General features: G+C 40.6%; 1 protein-coding gene across 1 annotated transcript in view; it reads right to left on the minus strand.

Annotated features, from left to right (window-relative positions):
- Positions 1–18,928, minus strand: part of LOC112116838 (ubiquitin-conjugating enzyme E2 E2) — a 314,374-nt gene that overhangs the window by 47,114 nt on the left and 248,332 nt on the right. The window contains exon 4 of the mRNA XM_026649377.2: positions 13,827–13,959. Within this exon, the coding sequence (XP_026505162.1) occupies positions 13,827–13,959 (133 nt within the window). The remainder of the gene's footprint in view (positions 1–13,826; positions 13,960–18,928) is intronic.

Consider the following 18,928-nt stretch of genomic DNA (forward strand, 5'->3'; position numbering starts at 1 on the left):
CCTCCAAAAGAAAATGATGGAAACAGTAATTAACAGAAACGTATATTTTATTTGTAACTACACATGAAACAGGGGGGTTGAAACTTGGACGGGGGCTTGTGTGAGGTGGGTAGGAAAGGACTTTTCAAAGTTTGTGGAATGAGAGGCTTCTAGTGCTACAGCACTCTGCAGGGGTGGAGTGAAACTTTTCACGGCCCCTGCCGCCCCTCCTTCTTTGGACTTTGGGTGAGGGGGGTATGGGACTTGGTGGCGGGGGAGGGTGGTTACAAATACACTGCAGCGGGGCTCTCTCCTCCTGCCTCCGGTCCTGCAGAACATCCACAAGGCGCCGGAGCGTGTCCGTTTGCTCCCTCATCAGTCCAAGCAGCGTTTGAGTCGCCTGCTGGTCTTCCTGACGCCACCTCTCCTCCCGTTCCATGTTTGCTCTGTGCATTTGGGACAAGTTCTCCCTCCACTGTGTCTGCTGGGCTGCCTGGGCTCGGGAGCAGCACATTAGTTCTGAGAACATGTCCTCCCACGTCTTCTTCTTCCTCCGCCTAATCTGCGCTAGCCTCTGGGAGTGTGATGCCAGGCTGGGTTGGGAGACAGTCGCGGATGAGTCTGTGGGAATGGGAAAAAGGGAGTAAATTCCTCAGAAAGATAAATGTAGTTGTGAACAAAGAACATAGACTTTCTCTGTGAACAAGACCATGCACTGCACCTATCACATGCGCACTCAGGACAAGGTCGAATTTTCGGCCCTCGCCTTCAGTGCCTGTGGTCTTGCAGTGGCGATCGGAGAAGCGGGGCAGGACACCGGAATTTGGGTAGCGGGCAAACATGGTAAGCCGTAGACTTGTGGCTGCTTAAAACTTTAATAGTAGCACTGGCCTCCTTTCACATTGAAAGCAATGCCAGTCTCTGCTGCCAGCAATCAGGCAAGCATGAACTCTGCCCCTGTCCCACCCCCTCGCGGCTGTCCCAGGGAAAGATTTCCGTATATGCTGCCCCTCTCCCGCCTCCACCGCGTGGCTGTAAAGCAGTCCCAATACTAACATTCCCCTACCTAATTCAAAGCAGGGCATCATGAGCGACATCACCCTGATGAGGATCTCAGACAGCGAGAAGGAACGGATGCTTAGGGAAAGCCTGCAAAAACCAGGGCCGTATGCCGCCATGCTCTGCAGGGCAATGATCCCTGAGTACTTGATTATCTCCTGGCGCGGAAACGTTTCATACCACGGAGGACCCAATAAGATCGCTCTCCCCAGGAACCTGATGAACAGGCTTGAGCATTACCTCCAGGAGACCTACGTTGAGATCTCCCATGAGGATTTCATCTCTATCCCCGGTCATATAGACCGGATTTTGGTGTAGCTGCACTGGCAGGGACTAAAGAGTGGAGCGTCTTGGGCAGCAGAATCATGAAAAACCGGACATTGTTAGATTTTTTTTAAATAGTTGGGACTAAATAGTTAAGCGCCTAAGGCAAAGAAATCATGAGAAACCCATTGTTAATATTATAAATATTCCAGTTCTGTAAAAAAGAAATGTTTAGATGTTTACATCACTTCCTGAAAAACCCATTGTTAATATTATAAATATTCCAGTTCTGTTAAAAATAAATGTTTAGATGTTTAAAGCACTTACTGCTTGATCCTTCCCTTGATTCTGTGTCCGGGGTAACGGCTGGGGACGGTTGGTAGGGGATCTCGGTAAGGGTGATGAAGAGCTCCTGGCTGTCGGGGACATCAGCGGTGCAAGCGCTGTCGACTGCCTCGTCCTCCTCATCTCCTTCCTCATCTTCCCCGTCTGCTAACATGTCCGAGGAACCGGCCGCGGACAATATCCCATCCTCAGAGTCCACGGTCATGGGTGGGGTAGTGGTGGCGGCCGCACCCAGGATGGAATGCAGTGCCTCGTAGAAACGGGATGTGTGGGGCTGGGATCCGGAGCATCCATTTGCCTCTTTGGTTTTTTGGTAGCCTTGTCTCAGCTCCTTGATTTTCACGCGGCACTGCGTTGCATCCCGGCTGTATCCCCTCTCTGCCATGGCTTTAGAGATCTTCTCGTAGATCTTCGCATTCCTTCTTTTGGAGCGCAGCTCGGAAAGCACGGACTCATCACCCCACACAGCGATGAGATCCAAGACTTCCCGATCAGTCCATGCTGGGGCCCTCTTTCTATTAGATTGCACGGCCATCTCTGCTGGAGAGCTCTGCATCGTTGCCAGTGCTGCTGAGCTCGCCACGATGTCCAAACAGGAAATGAGATTCAAACTGCCCAGACAGGAAAAGGAATTCAAATTTTCCCGGGGCTTTTCCTGTGTGGCTGGTCAGAGCATCCGAGCTCGGACTGCTGTCCAGAGCGTCAACAGAGTGGTGCACTGTGGGATAGCTCCCGGAGCTATTAGCGTCGATTTCCATCCACACCTAGCCTAATTCGATATGGCCATTTCGAATTTAGCGCTACTCCTCTCGTTGGGGAGGAGTACAGAAGTTGAATTTAAGAGAGCTCTATGTCGAACTAAATAGCTTCGTGGTGTGGACGGGTGCAGGGTTAATTCGATGTAACGGCGCTAAATTCGACATAAACGCCTAGTGTAGACCAGGCCTAACATAGTGCTGTTTGAAACAGGGAACATTACAAAGAGATTACTCATTACAGTATATACAAAGAGAAAGCCCTGAAAAACCCCAGTTTTTGGACATCTTCATAAAACTCAAATTGTTAAAAATAACCTCCCAAAATGAAATTAATAAATCCCCCAAAACAGATGATCTAGGTTTCTGTAACAAAATGCTCAGTGCTTAATATGGCTTGCTAGAAGTGATAATGTTTCAGTGGAGTGTATAACAGTGTTCATGTGGATCACCTTTTAATAACGTCCAAAATGAAACAATGTCTACTTATGATAATGATACAGTATATTAATGGTAATTATGAAGCTGGCTAACCGCCCACTCCACCTCAGTGGAAAGGGCATTAGAGGCAAAAGAAATATCATCTGAAGTAAACAGAGCAATGCTAAGCATATATGTACCATATAAATATTTTCAATTGACATGCAGAGTTGGTAGGTCTAAAGATGGATTCTAGTACTAATCCTTGCTGTAACTACAACAAAGAGCAAGTCAAGATGTTCTAAGAAGCTGTGTAAAGAAGCCCTTTGAAAATAATGGAAAGGGCAGGAGGAGAACAAAGAAAATGGAAACATGTCCAGGTCAAAGAGCTTCAGGATACAGAGCAATATTGAGTGATGCAGAGAGTCAAAAGCTTTCTCAGATAAAGACAGACAATACAAGTTTCTGTAAAATGACTTTATTCCTGAAGTTACTTTGTGTGATTACGGAATTTAAAAAAGGCTGTGCCAGCCAAATGAAAGTGGAAAAACAAATCAGAGATGTATTGGCTGTTATTTAAGAATTTTTAAAAATTGTTTCTGTGGATAACTTTCTCACTAGTTTAATCTTACAGACCAGTCATGCCTGTCACAATAACCCCAAAATGTAGCCTACCAATCTTTCCTTTTTGGATATTGCCAAAATGCCCTTTCATGATAAGCTAAAGAAACCTACCTATTCTGACAGAAATGTAGTCAAACATCACACATCAACATGCTCTTTACAATATATTTAATTAATTTTTTTTTAAACAATGTACCATTTTTATGCAGTATGACTGAATTAACTGGCCTATAAAACTGCTGGACTACCAATAAACATTACACAGTTTCTTTCCCAAAAGGAAAGTTGGTGGGTGCCACCCAATCTTTGAGGTACTGTACAAAGAATTTCCTTCAAGAAACTAGGCACCCTCAACTTATATTTACTTAGAGCACTTTGTGTCTGCTTGGGAAGAAGGGAAGACAGTGGTCGTGGTAGAAGTATCTAAGTTTGGGAGTGGGGAAATGGTAAGAGTTCATTTTGTACATGTGCCATGAGTTCTGGATGAGATCATTATAATCAAATATCAATAAACCACAGCTGTTGATTAATCAGAGTTAACTAACCCTATTAACTCAAAAAAATTAATCACGATTGATTGCAGTTTTAATTGCACTGTTAAACAACAGAATACCAATTGAAATTTTCGGATTTTTTCTACATTTTCAAATATATTGATTTCTATTATAACACAGAATACAAAGTGTACAGTGCTCACTTTATGTTATTACTTTTATTACAAATATTTGCACTGTAAAAATGATTAACAAAATAAATAGTATTTTTCAATTAATCTCATACATGTACTGTAGTGCAATCTCTTTATCGTGAAAGCGCAACTTAAAAATGTAGATTTTTTTTGTTACATAACTGCACTTAAAAACAAAACAAAGTAAAACTTTAGAGCTTACAAGTCCACTCAGTCCTACTTCTTGTTCAGCCAGTCGCTAAGAGAAACAAGTTTGTTTACATTTACAAGAGATAATGCTGCCTGCTTATTATTTACGTCACCTGAAAGTGAGAACAGACGTTCGCATGGCACTTTTGTAGCCGGCGTTGCAAGATATTTACATGCCAGATATGCTAACATTCATATGCCCCTTCGCTTTGGCCACCATTCCAGAGGACATGCTTCCATGCTGATGACACTTGTTAAACAAATAATGTGTTAATTAAATTTGTGACTGAACTCCTTGGGGAAGAATTGTATGTCTCCTGCTCTGTGTTTTACCCGCATTCTGCCATATATTTCATGTTATAGCAGTCTCGGATGATGACCCAGCACATGTTTGTTTTAAGAACACTTTCACTGCAGATTTGACAAAACGCAAGGAAGGAACCAAAGTGAGATTTCTAAAGATAGCTACAGCACTTGACCCAAGATTTAAGAATCTGAAGTGCCTTCCTAAATCTGAGAGGGACGAGGTGTGGAGCATGCTTTCAGACATCTTAAAAGAGCAACACTCTGATGCGGAAACTACAGAACCCGAACCACCAAAAAAGAAAATCAACCTTCTGCTGGTGACACCTGACTCAGATGATGAAAATGAACGTGCATTGGTCTGCGCTGCTTTGGATCGTTATTGAGCAGAACCCATCATCAGCATGGAGGCAAGTCCTCTGGAATGGTAGTTGAAGCATGAAGGAACATACGAATCTTTAGCGCATCTGGCACGTAAATATCTTGCAATGCTGGCTACAACAGTGCCATGCGAACGCCTGTTCTCATTTTCAGGTGACATTGTAAACAAGAAGCAGGCAACAGTATATCCTGTTTGTGTGAGCAATTGGCTGAACAAGAAGTAGGACTGAGTGGATTTGTAGGCTTTAAAGTTTTACATTGTTTTATTTTTGAATGCAGTTATTTTTTGTTCATGATTCTACATTTCTAAGTTCAACTTTCATGATAAAGAGATTGCACTACAGTCCTTGTATTAAGTGAATTGAAAAATACTATTTCTTTTATTTTTACTGTGCCAATATATATAATAAAAAATAAATAAAAAGTGAGCACTGTACACTTTGTATTCTGTGTTGTAATTGAAATCAATATATTTGTAAATGTGGAAAACATCCAAAAATATTTATATAAATAGTATTCTATTATTGTTTAACAGTGTGATTAATCATGCGATTAATTGTGATTAATGTTTTTAATCAAATGATTAAGCGCTTGACAGCCCTAAAATAAATAAACAAATAAATACAAGGAAGCTTTTGACCCAATTTGGCATACTGAAAATATAGTGGGAAGGAATGATAATTATGAGACTCAGAAGAATTAGCAGGTACATACTTGGATTCCCAGAAAACCACAGTGATTCATAATGCCATTTTATATCAAACGTGACCTTTGCATGTACTGATCATAATTAATATATGTCCTCTTCCTCTCCTCTGTCTTGTCACTTTCTTTCTATGTGTATCACAGTCTCTGGTGCTGTTTGGTGTTCTCTGGGATTCTGTCCCTTTGATGGGCACTGAAGTTATTCCAATGGGGAGAAGGAAGAACTGCACCTGGACTTAACTTCCACTGAAGTCACTGCTGTGTACTGCCATGTAGTTTTAGTGTCATGTGAGGGTGCAAACACTGAAATGGATAGTGTTACAAAGGGTTTGAGAGGGAGGGGAAATGCAGATTATAGTTTTCAGTCTTAACAGACAGCTGTTCTGGCAGCCATGGATAGCAGGATTAAGAATCGTATTGCTGATTCTCACAATTTTTGTCATGACTCTTCTGATATTTGGTTACTTTTTAATGGTTCACATAAATTTCTGGTTTCTGCCTTCAGTCAAGTTTCACTCTTTCCCCAACTGGCTTCTGTCTTCATTTATTGACAATGGGACTGAAGTCACAGGCTGCCTTCAGCAAGATAACCACCATGGCCCTTTCACTTTTATAGGTGAAAGTGAGCCTTCCCCTGGCAAAGACTGGGGATCTTTAATCTTCATATGAAGGTCAAGCAAGGATCAGAATAACAGAGAATGAGACTGTAAGGGCAGAAGGGTTTTTAGGAAACAGGACAAGAAACTATGAGGAATCGGGGGGAATGTGGGGAGCAGAAGGTAGTTGAAAGGAGTTACAAGGAAATGTGGCATGGCTTAGAGTGACAATGGGATGGGCAGGAGATTCTGAGCTAAATATTGCGGGAAGGAGGAGCAAGAGGAGATAGGGTGTAACAAGGAGGCTGAGGGCGGGAGGGGGGTAAGGGAGAACATGTAGAGACAGCGCCAGTGGGGCAGCGGCCTATTCTCATAAGTTAAGTCGGGGGGCTAGAGTGACAGACGTCATACCCAGAGTTATAGGAGAAGGTAAGTAGAGGCCTCTCTGAGTAGTGAATAAGGATGCATGCATTGTGTGTGTGTATTTCAATTAATTTTGAACCTGAAATGCTAGAACACAAATTGGGGCAGGTGAGCAGCTTCACCCCAAAAGATTAACATATCAGAAGGCACGTGAAAAGCACTATGATTAGTTTTTGGAAAAATCTCATGATTTTAAGACAAACTGATTTTTTGGGGTCTCGCATGATTTCTGAATGTTAGGTAATAGTAGGCATTGGCAATACACTTGGTAATACTGAAGAATGCCAGTTTTATGCTTGCTTTTGCCCTCAGATAAATGGCATCTTGAAAAATTAGCTACTATACTGCAGATAAGAAACATTTGTCCTTAAAAGCCAATCATGTATAAAATAAATATGAAAAGAGAAGTAAAAGCTCTGGACAAAAGGAACTCAAGTCTCGTATATCAGACTAAATTTATGAAAAGAGCATAATGCTTGTATCACAGGAGAGGGATTCTATAGTAGATAATGATATTTTGTGCATACAGATTAGCATTACGTGACTATCATGTACGAAACATGAAAGAGATATTCAATATTGCTATTAAGACAAGATACTATAGACACCGTATGTGATATTTACAAAGGAACAAGACTTTCCTAGCATTCTAAATTGATTTAACGCAGCTAAACTTTCAAATCCTGAGAACAATTTTTCAATCAATCAATGGACATGTGAGATTTACAAGGGGAAATAGACTTTTCGGTTATTCTAGTTTTGATTTTGAAATGAGTTAGCATCATGAAAGCTTTCAAGTCCTGTGTACCATCTTTCAGTCAGTTGAGATTAAAGTGCTCAGAAAGATTAATGGTAGAGTTGGGATTAAGGATTTTATATATCACTCAAATTCAAAAATAAAGGTAGCAGAAGTACTAGGATAATGATAGATATATCTACATTGTAATAGCTATGAATAAATGGAATTGACACCACAGCAGAGTGAATAGAGTCAAATATCTGAGTAGACATTATTAATAAAGATTACTCTTGATGAAAATGCAGACACTGTGTAGTGACAATTCCTGGAGGTAGTTTTCTTGAAAATATTGTTGTTTCCACAAACAGCTATGTGGGAGAACATGACATGGCCTACTGATTTGTAAAGACTTTCTGTTCTGGAGGGCTGGAACGTGTGATAATGAAATGAACCCCCTTCATCTGACAACTTAAGAGTGTATGAAATGTTGTGGTATTAATTTGTCACCGAGGGTGAATGTCAGAAGGTTCCCATTTCTTAATGGTATGCATGCTTAGAAAACTTACCAATTTTTCTAAAATGGAACAAAGTTACAAATAGGATTAGAATGGGTTAGTATTCTCCCAGGCTGACTAAAAGGAACAATATTCCTAGGTATATATGCCTCTACTTTCCAATACTGTAGAGGAAGTAGAGCCAGACATCTTTAGGAGACAGAGCTTTCTGGAAACCTTTAAGCATGAAAGGAAGATATTTAGCAAGAAACAGGAATCTCAAAGGTATTGCTAAAAGCGTTTGGAGAGGTCATTAAGACCTAGAAGAAATGCAGGAATATTTCCCTGGCATGACATCTAGATACTTTTATTAATTTTTGTAAGTGCCATTCAGAACAGGCCACCAATCCTTCTATTCAACCATCCACTGCAGCACAAGGAAGATATTTCATCTTTGGGTTGAAGTGAATCCTTGCCTTGCAGAATTTATGCTGTTTGTGAATCAAGATCAAAATCTCATCAGCATCTGGCTTTTGCAGAAGAAGAGATCATATGAATGTGCTCTGCTTCACTTGGTCTGTTCCACACCTTATCACAGTTTGGCAGCCCCTGACACCAAGATGATGCTTTAAAAAACAAAAAAACAAAAAAAAATTGGGGGAAAAAAAAAAAAAAAAAAAAGGATTCTGGGGCTGCTTGGTTTCTTGCTGAATCAGCCACTAGTTGCTAAACCAATTTTCAAAGTGCCATACAAACTTACACACAGCAGAAACTAACAAAATTTTTTAATTGATTCGAGCCTCCCAGAAAAACAAAGCTAATTTGTCAGTTCTCAGATGAGCTGTTGCATAAATCTTGGTATCTGATGATATAGATGAACTGTGAACAATCATAAATAAGTGATAGGCTGGGCTGGTCCTGTTTCACTTCTGATCAAGCTGTTTTAGAAAGTTTTCCTTGAAGGAAAAAATCTCCTCTACATGAGCACTCTGCAGCTAAGCAGGGCACAATGTCATCCACTTAAAAGGAAAGAGGGATTGAACGGGTGAGTGACCTTTTGCTTAGAAAATTTTAATTTGAGTCCAATTTAAATGAATGAGGCAAAGTTAAAAGGTTGAAAAGAACTGAGTTCGGGGAGGGGGGGGAGGGAGTGAGGGAGAGATGGATATCACAAAGAGCAAATCAAACAGCATTTAGTGATATACCACAGACATTTATTTTTTTTGCTATTTATGGAAAATAAGTTATTGATATTGATTTATGATTAATGTGCTATTAGGTTCATGCCTAACTTTCAGAAGGACACTGACAGAAATAGACAAGCAGAATAATTCAGGACTGGATAGGCAGGATGGAAAATATTGACCTGGGGAGAAGGATTGGTTTGTGTGGAGTGAAGAAAATCTGGTGGACTGGGGCAATACTGTTTAGGTATATGATCTTTTGGAATATAGCTGGGCCACATAGGGGGACTGGCCCTGAATCTTGAAGTTCTACAGAGAATACTATTGTTCCCAAAAGCATACTTTTTGATTCAGTTTAAATGAGCCTCCTGGCTTTACCAACCCCCAAACTCAAGTTATTAAAAGTACAAAAGATGGAGATGAAGCATCAGGGGGACTTTAGGAGCAGCAGACACAAAAGAGCTGAGAAGATTTTAAAAATAAATGAGAGACATAGGGATAATGGTTCCAAAGTCTTTAGAAATTGCTGTGGATGATGATAAAGAAGGAGATGGTTTAAACTGAGGGAGGATTTGGAAAGGGAAAATTAAAAAAAAAAAAAGCAAACACTGAGTGGCTACAGGATTAAGTTCTTTTACGTGATGAGGAAAAAGTCAGGAAAAAATGGAAAAGGAGGAAGGAATTTGAAAGTACAGAAAAGAGGCAGGAAAACTGTTTGACTACATGGAAGAATAAATTTAAAATGTTATTACCGGGCTCAAAAATATATAGGCCAAATTCCTCCTGGTTTTGGCTTGCACAGCGGCATGTCCCCCTTCTGGCTCCTAGGCAGAGGTGTGGCCAGGTGGCTCTGCGTGCTGTCCAATCCACCGGTGTTGGCCCTGCAGCTCCTAATGGCCGCGGTTCCTGGCCAATGGGAGCTAGGGAGCAAGCGCTCAGGGTGTGGGCAGCGTGCGGAGTTCCCTGGCTGCCCCTGAGCCTAGGAGCCGAAGTGGGCACATGCCACCGCTTCCAAGACCTGCACAGAGCCAGGGCAGGCAGGGAGCCTGCCTTAGCCCTGCTGCGGAGCCGACCAGACTTTTAGCAGTCCGATCAGCGATGCTGACCAGAGCCTCCAGGGTCCCTTTTCAACCAGGCATTCTGGTCGAAAACCAGATGCTTGGCAACCCTAATTACAAGTTCACCAGCAAGATATTTTTCATAATTTTAAAAATATTTTCCCCCGCTTCTCAACACACATTCTCTCTCTCTCTCTCACATTAATGGATTCCATGACATCTGCAAACAGAAAAATAGTTTGACTTCCATTGACTTCAGTGGGCTTTAGATTAGGCCTTGTAACAATAACTGTGTCTTGTCATATGGGCCTTTGGAACCTCAACCCAGGTCATGTGATTGCATCTGAGGCAAAGTTTCAGTTTCTTGTCAGTGCTTCTGTGGTCAAATTTGGAGATTATCAAATTTGACAGTGTTCCTTTAAATGTTTCCTTAATGGTAAGAGAGGATAAAAGCAGCCCTATGAGTCTCAGGAGGAATGTATGAATTCTACAATAGTAACAAATGAGTGTCAGGCTGTTTCAATTCTGCATCTATGTGCAAGTCACCTACTCAGTATTGCTAACTGCAAGCATTCAAAAAAACCCACATGAATTAAGGCCCCGTCCACCCCAAATCTTGATATGGCTTCCAAATCATGAGATTTTTTCCCCAGAAAAACTAATAAGATTTAGGTTCTTTTTATTTGCCTTCTAGTTTTAAGCCTTTCTTAAACTTTTCTTCACAACCATGAGGACTCAAAATGAATAAAAATAAAATAAAGCTGAGATTCTCACATTCACATGACTCCAGAAGCTAGAGCTTTAAGAACAGCATCAAATATCACAAGACTTAAGATAAAACTGAGAGAGGTGGCAATTCTGCCCACTTACATACACAGAACTGTACCATAAAGGTTTCTACAAGATACTCTGCCTCATCGACAGATTTTTTTTAGGCTATACAAATCAAGGTTAGGAGGACAGATTAAAACAGCATACTGACTGCAGCAGTTATCTTGTGACAAGTAGTCACCTTCCCACACTCCGCTTCTCAAGGGACTTCCCAAAGGATTTTATACATGAGTCAGTTTCTGAGACGAGGAAGAATATGCACACTGAAAACATGAACAATGTAAGATTCCTCAGAGCACATTTGAAGATAGAGAATATCTACAACAATGGATGAAAGCAGTTAGAATAAAAGTCACAGAGTGCAAAAAGGAGGTTTAGTAAAATACTGATACTGGTCCTCTGCACATACACCCCAATTTTTTTTTATGGATAACAACTGACCTTGTCATAATTGCTGGCCCTGTAATAGTACAATACAGTATCATCAGTTCTATCACCCTTTATCACAATACACATTTATATTATTTATATGCACAAATGTCTTATAATGACAACCGGAAGCAAGAATAAAGGAGCACAAAAGAGTGGTTAGAAAGCAGGATAAGAACTTCCCTATTTCATTAATAAGAAACACAAAATTGCATTACTCATTTTACAAAATAATACAGTCACCAAAATATAATTGAGTGTGGCCTGAAAAAGTCATTATCTCAGGGCGAGAGAGCAAATTGGACCTTTCCCTTCTATTTAAAAAGGACTCATTTAATGTGTTTCCTCAAAACTGAAGTGCAGTTTCAACAGAAAGAAGAACCAGATCTTCCTCTCTCATATCTAGCTCTTTAGATAGCCGTACCAAAAAAAGGTATTGTGGTTTAGAGTCTCTTATGGCTTCACATTTCGGAGAGAGCTTAACCCCTACACTTAACACCTGCATGTGAATATTCCCCCGTCCTTTTTTTTGCTAGGGGACTGACATTAACTACTCTTAAAATGGCTGTAATTTTCCAATTTATGTGCCTAAAGATAGGCACTTTAATCCGTATTTAGGAACCTAAATTAGGGATTCTGTGGTGCATGTCTTGTTCTGTGGGCCGAAGAGACCCTGGCATAATTTAGACAGCCCTGGGGGGAAGGGGGAGGCTGTCTAAGGCCTGGCCTACATGCAAAACTTATAGCAGCATAGCTATGTAGGTCAGGGGTGTGAAAAACCACACTCCCTAGAAACATAGTTAAGCTGACAAAACCCTCAGTGTAGATGCAATTATGCGGACAGAACAGTGCATATGCTGCATCTACATCAGGGGGCTCTGCCTCGATAGCTATGCCAGCATAAGCTCTGTAGTGCAGGCATAGCCTAAGCTACAGCAGTCTTCTCGGGCTTCCTTATTGGCCACAGCGCTGCCTGGAATCTCTGCAGTGCTGTGATTCCACAGCCACCCTCAGCCCCACTCCTGCCAGGACTCTATACAGGGATAAGTGAGGGGGCCCTGATGAGGCAGCCTTACAGCTATGTTCTACAGTTCCTATGCCTGGAGAATCCTCCCCTGGCAGAGTATGGGGCATTTAATCCTCTTTGCCCTGCTCTGGCTCTTTTATGCAGTGTAAAGGGGCCAGAGTGGGCCTGAAGGTCTCAGCCCTGATTTTCAGATGGCCTGAGCACCCAAAGCTTCAACGGACTTAAATAGGAGGGGCTATGGATTCTCATCATTTTTGAAAGCCAGGCCTCTTATTTAGGTGCCTAAATATGAATTGGAAAGTTTTGGCTAAAACATTGGTCAGTGGGATAGACGAACCTCAACTATAACATTCTTGTCAGTGACCTCACTGTTTAGATACTCTGGGATACTATAGAACTAGGGGTGATACACTTTTGTTTCTTCTGTAGGCTGAGCACACTGCACAGCTCAGGATCTTCTCATATCTCTCCAATCTCCCCGTGTGCCACCCTCCCATCCCCCTCTATTTCAAGGACTCCCTGCAATCCTCTCTTCTGCTGTGTGCCTCCTCTTCCCCCTTGCCCTCCCTACCATGGCCCCCCATTCTCTTCCTCCATGCCAGGGCTCTTTTTGGCCCCCACTCCAACTGCATACCAGGGGTTGTGTGTGCCCCATGCCAGGCCTTTGTATGCTGCCCATACTAGGCCCCCCTATTCCCTCTGCATGCCACGGGCTATGTATGCACTCCATAACTCCCCTTTAATCCCCCACCAGGGTCCCCCATTTTCCCCCTGCCGGGGTTCTGTGTTCCTCCCCATTCTCCCCCATGCCCTTTCCCCCCCACCATTCTTATTCTCCTTCTTTCTGTTTCAGGCGAGGTCTACACTACAAAGTTTTGCTGACATATGCACCAGAATACGCCAGAATTCCCCCCCGTAGATGAAGCTTATCCTGGCAAAAAAGTTCTTTTGCCTGTGTAGCTTATGTCATTTGGGGAGGTGGTTGAATGATACCAGTAAAAGCACTCCTTTTGCCTGTATGAGATGTGTTTCCACCATGAGGGCCTTTCCCAGTAAGGCTATACCAGCAATGCATCTGCAGTGTAGATTAGCTCTTACAGTGTTAACATTTTAAACTGTAGTGGGAGGCTGGACTGAGGAAAAATGAAGGGTACTGTTAGGCTGGAATATGTTAATAGTTAACTGATTCTTTGATCTAAAGACAATTACAGAGGTGGCTGAAGCTGCTAGCTCTCTTATTGCAGAATGATTATTAAAAAGGAGTACTATGGACATATATCATTTAATTATTCATTGGGTACTGCTATTTTACTTTTAAAATTATTCTACTAACCTTAGGTGGTTTAAAAGGATAGTCTGGTGAAAAGGTAATGTCAAGGAAGAAAACTCCCCCTTCATACACAGAACCTGGAGGCCCCAGTATAGTTGACCTCCATTCATAAATGTTGTCTCCTTTGGGTCCAGCACTAAAACAGAAAGCAAAAATATGGCATAATGAGTAACCACATAAAACTGAGCATATAGTACATCAGTTATATTTATGATAACATTATCTGGCAATCACATCAGAAGCAAAAATGATATATTGCATTCATGGAGCTATTCCCCAATAATACATTTGTCTGATGCCGTCTTCTTTTTCACCTAAAGTGGTAATCAGACACATAAATGTAGTATAATCATTGTATTAATAAATTATTCAAATAATTATAGAAAGATTAGCTTCCTGACTGCAACTAAAATATTCTTAGCGGAGGGAGGTGAGGCAGTATTTACAATACAAGGAGACAGAGACTACTTGTCTGTCAGCCATTCAGTATTCAACTACCTCCTTATCCACCTCATCACAAGGTGGCATTGCAGCAACACACATTATTATACAGGACAGACTGCATTAAAATCTTGGCACCATACAAATGACCTTCTGGCTTCACGCTCTAAGTCACTATTCTAAATCACTCCAATGACTAATACAGAAGGCTCTTTTACTCTACAATTATTACAAAGTACTGGAAAGCTTATCAAAAGAAAGAGATACTAGCAGGTTAAATTGTAGGATTATGTTAATATAAATTCCTCATTTAAACTAGCAAAGTACTAACATATATTTACAATGTACAGAATATAGCTCTATATGTGGAAACAGAAAAAAACCCTCCTGTATTCAATCAACATCTAGGCACACTGAAAACTAATATATTTTTTGCAACACAGCTTCCATATAAATCAAAGTAGCCTCTTTTCAAATAACACAAGCTCAGCCTCAGAACCATACATTTTATTCAGCGTGGACTTTCACGTGCAGGATTTTAGTTGCAGTGAGCACAACCCTAACGTTTATTTTTTTCTGTGGATGTGTTAGTTACTTGATTTCAGTAAATATCAATAATATATTCAGATCTAATTCATTGCTAAGCTAGGTTCTAATACAAGTAATATTTTGTGTTTGAAGAACCTACAGAATACCTGTAGTTAGTGGCCTGTCTATATACAACAACAACAACATCAACCATTATTTCTAATTAGGATCAGTTGTGATGGTGACTTCTGTGATATGGACACCTACCATATTTTACAGGAAAGAGGGGTTAGTGGATTTTTCAAAATAAGTGTCACAGTATTTTCTTAAGGCATTTCTTATGAAACAATTCTTGTTATGACTGCAATAAAGAATTCCAGAGCATGCAGGGTTTGTGAAATAGCTGTATGTCTAGAACAGATGAAAGCTCTTGGCTATGCTCCCTACCTCACAATGTACCCACGGCGTACAATTATTACACAACATCATGTCATGTTCACTTCTCAACTATTCATTTTGTTCACTGAAAGTTAATAAACCCTCTTCCACCTGAAATTCCTTCAGCTCCCTTCATTAAAACGTCTGATTACGTGATTCCCCACATACAACCGGGTGACTTACTACTGTGCAGTGTACCAGTTCATTAGTAACGATATCTACATTAATTTTCTATAATATCTGCTAATGCGTCTTGCATTTCTAAACTCCACACTTTCTTAACAAAAATGTGTTGCAGACACTATAATACTATGGAACCATCATTTTATAATATCAACCATACTATCAAAACTAGCAATTGCTTTAAAGATAAAATCTGTCTTTTTAAGCATCACAACAGCAAAAGAGTTGCTACCCATCTGTATCTCACAATGTCTGTAATACATCAGATTGCTAGCTGCCAAACAAATTTAATTTACCCGGTTCTCAGCTTGCATTAACCTTTGAATAATAAAGCACAGCTGAGACTGCTGTAAGAAACAAACCAGAGAATTAATAATTAAAAACACCTCCACAGCCGTTTGGAAAGACCAATCATAAGCCATCAGGGGAGGTTTAATTGTGACTGAACTAGGCATTAAAGGAGCTAATTGTACACTTTATAAACCTAAACAAATGCTGGGGCCACAGCACTGCTACAGTATGTGAGGGACACCAAAAGCAAAGCCTTAAAAGCACTAGGCAATTAGTTCAAATGAAAAAGGCAAGAAGTAAAGGCAGTCTAAACTTTACATGAAAAAAACCTCCCATAATCTGCAAAGGAAATCCCTTGTCATTTTCTACAGAGACAAATTTTCTAATATTGGTAAAAGCAACTACTGATTTGATGCTGGCAGGCTAAAATGGAAGTGATATAAATGTCAAACATAGATAAAAGGTTAAATACAGTAAGCATCAAAAGAAAATCCTATTTTTACTAGACTCCATTTAGCCTGCATGAGACAACTGAGCCCTCATATGTTTTTGATTTTGGAGGATCAAAACTTAAAACTGTACCCAGCTGCCCATTATAATTACATTTCCATAATTTAATTTGGTTATATTGTTTTGCCTTCTTGTTTAGCAGTGTTAGCATCGGAAGTCAACAACCTCTTAATTCGAATAGTTGAAAAACGCCACATCTATCAATTCAACTATTTCACCATGTCCACTGCACGCCCAGCCTGGCAGCACTGCGATGGACATTGATTTATATTAATTCAAAGATTATCTTTACAACCCAGAGGGACAGAAACATTATAATTAATTATTTTAAATAACAGCTTAAATTACGTCAAGGGTAGCAAAACTCTGTGTTTGCAATGTCTGCATATTTGGATGACCAGTGACAGTAAGCTTGGTCAACCGATATAAAATAGAGATTTATGTGCACAATGAAAGAGCTAACAGCAAGCACCAGCATAACCCTTCTTCTCTTGCACATTAATAATACTAAAATTCAATAGATGTATTATTTCTTTCCCTTCTTTCCTAATTGTTAAGGCTTTTATTATAGTCACCATTTATGATATTGACAACAAGAGTGACAACACATGAGGTTTCTCCAGAGAAAATTCCCATATGTGCAAGCCCTTAGCTAAATCAGGGTTATAATGCAAGATAATTTAATTACCCTTCTCTCTACGTGGACATCTGCCCCATACAGTGAAGCCCAAACATTTTACATTCAGTGTGATTTATATTCCAGCTCCATTAATATTATTGGCAACTAAACCAAAGATCTCAATGAAAGTAAAGTAAACATCTCAGTGCTTGAAACTGTTATCTTTGGAAGGACTGATACAGATGGACATCAGTTTGGCAAAGGGGAGATTAAATCATCTAAGGCTGAACCGACCCAGAGCCAGAGCACATATATATGCTGCTTTCCACTCAACTGATGTTAAACCAGTCAGTTTCAATAATGAGGATAATGATGGCTGTAGCAGTTCCAGATGGAATCACCTCAACCATAAAAATATGGTAGTTGGGATAAGGACTGATCTGTCAGATATGCCAATGATTCAGTCTCCAAATTTGAGCCCTGATTCTTAAATACTAGCAGCGGTGCAAGATAAAACAAACCAATGAACAAAACAAGACGAATTCAGGGCCATTCTAGAGCTGGCAATGGACCCCTCCAAGATTTCGAACATCTCTTTCAGGTGAAATTTGTAATAGATGGCTGATGAGGTGTAGTGTGAGCATATGTCCTCATAGGATTTGGATTTAGCAATGACTTGTCAACTGATAGCTCTGTATTGTCATTATTCCCTTACAATCGATGATACACTTCATAGTGTACTGTCTGTCATATCCACTGGGGACACGCTTCCACAGCTCAGTGGCAAACTTGGGGGTGGGATGATAATAAGTCAGTTCCATGCCACCTCCAGAATGACATCAACGTGTAAGTGCTGAATTAAGGACAAAACTGGATAATTTAAAAATGGTCTCCTTTATATTTCATCTTCCAGCACATCTCGCCTAACAGGGAACATACCTCCCTCTCTGCCGTTGTCTCTAGCCTATGTGCAATCTACTTGCAGGTGATATCTGTGCACACCACTTAGAAGAGAAATATATGTCCCTCAGATGCTTCAGAAACAACTGTAATTGAATCCATTTTGTTTTAAATGTAGCTAATGTGTTGAGTATTTTCAATTCTCACAACATATTTTAGGCAGGCAGAAAGAAGACGTACTAAAAGCTGCTTGTCCAGTACAAAGCATGATGAACACCAAACCTTAACTTCATTTAAAGAGTGCTTATATTGGTGTATCAGTGAATTAACGGGAGAGTTCCATTACTCCGTCAGTATTACTACAGATTGTCCTAGACATATTATTAAAGAGAGTTATCTGGAGAACAGAACAAAAACATGTTTGATTTTTATTTTAATCAGAGCTGTAAATTTGTACATAAATCTACTCACTTTACAGAATGTTGGTCAAAATCAATGAAAATCCAAAAGGTCAAAGAAATAAAAGTATCTCCCATGTGGGTCGAAGTAGACAAATGGAATTAATTAATCACAATAATGTTATTTTCAATTAGATTTCTTAATCAAACATATGTTAAGTGTCAAAGGACCAAACACTTCCTCCTAGTTCTGTGAGGGTAGGGAGCATAAACCTGTGCACCGGGTAAGGGAAGTTTTGGAAGATGGGAGGGCCAGTTCAAGGCTATGCTCCCCTTTCCCGGTCCTCTGGATCCTATTGGAAATACGAATTTTGGGGTCTGACCTTACTGCCACATCTGCAGGGAGAGAAAAGAGAGATTACCTACCACCCTTAATCAGAGTTCTTCGAGACGTGTGGCTCCACACACCTGCGACCAGAATATTTATACTGGTAGCGTCCGTTGGTCTGTGCCTGTGCACTTTCTCACCGCAGGCGCCAAACCGAGGAACTAAGGGGAGGGGCGGACCGACTGCCTCTCCAGTTCCTTCTCTACAGTGAATCAGAGTTATGATCCAAAGCAGTGGGGAAGAAGTGCAGGTAGTAGAATACACACAGAGACCACACACTTCAAAGAATTCCCATTACAGAAGGTAGGTAACCTCTCTTTCTTCTCCGAGTGCTGGTCCCTATGTGTATTCCACTATGGGTGATTGACAAGCAGTACTCATGAAGAAAAGTGGGCATGAGGACCCTTGT

This window comes from Terrapene carolina, unplaced genomic scaffold (genome assembly GCF_002925995.2).
Source record: "Terrapene carolina triunguis isolate 2854851 unplaced genomic scaffold, T_m_triunguis-2.0 Scaffold84, whole genome shotgun sequence".
NCBI lineage: Eukaryota > Metazoa > Chordata > Testudines > Emydidae > Terrapene > Terrapene triunguis.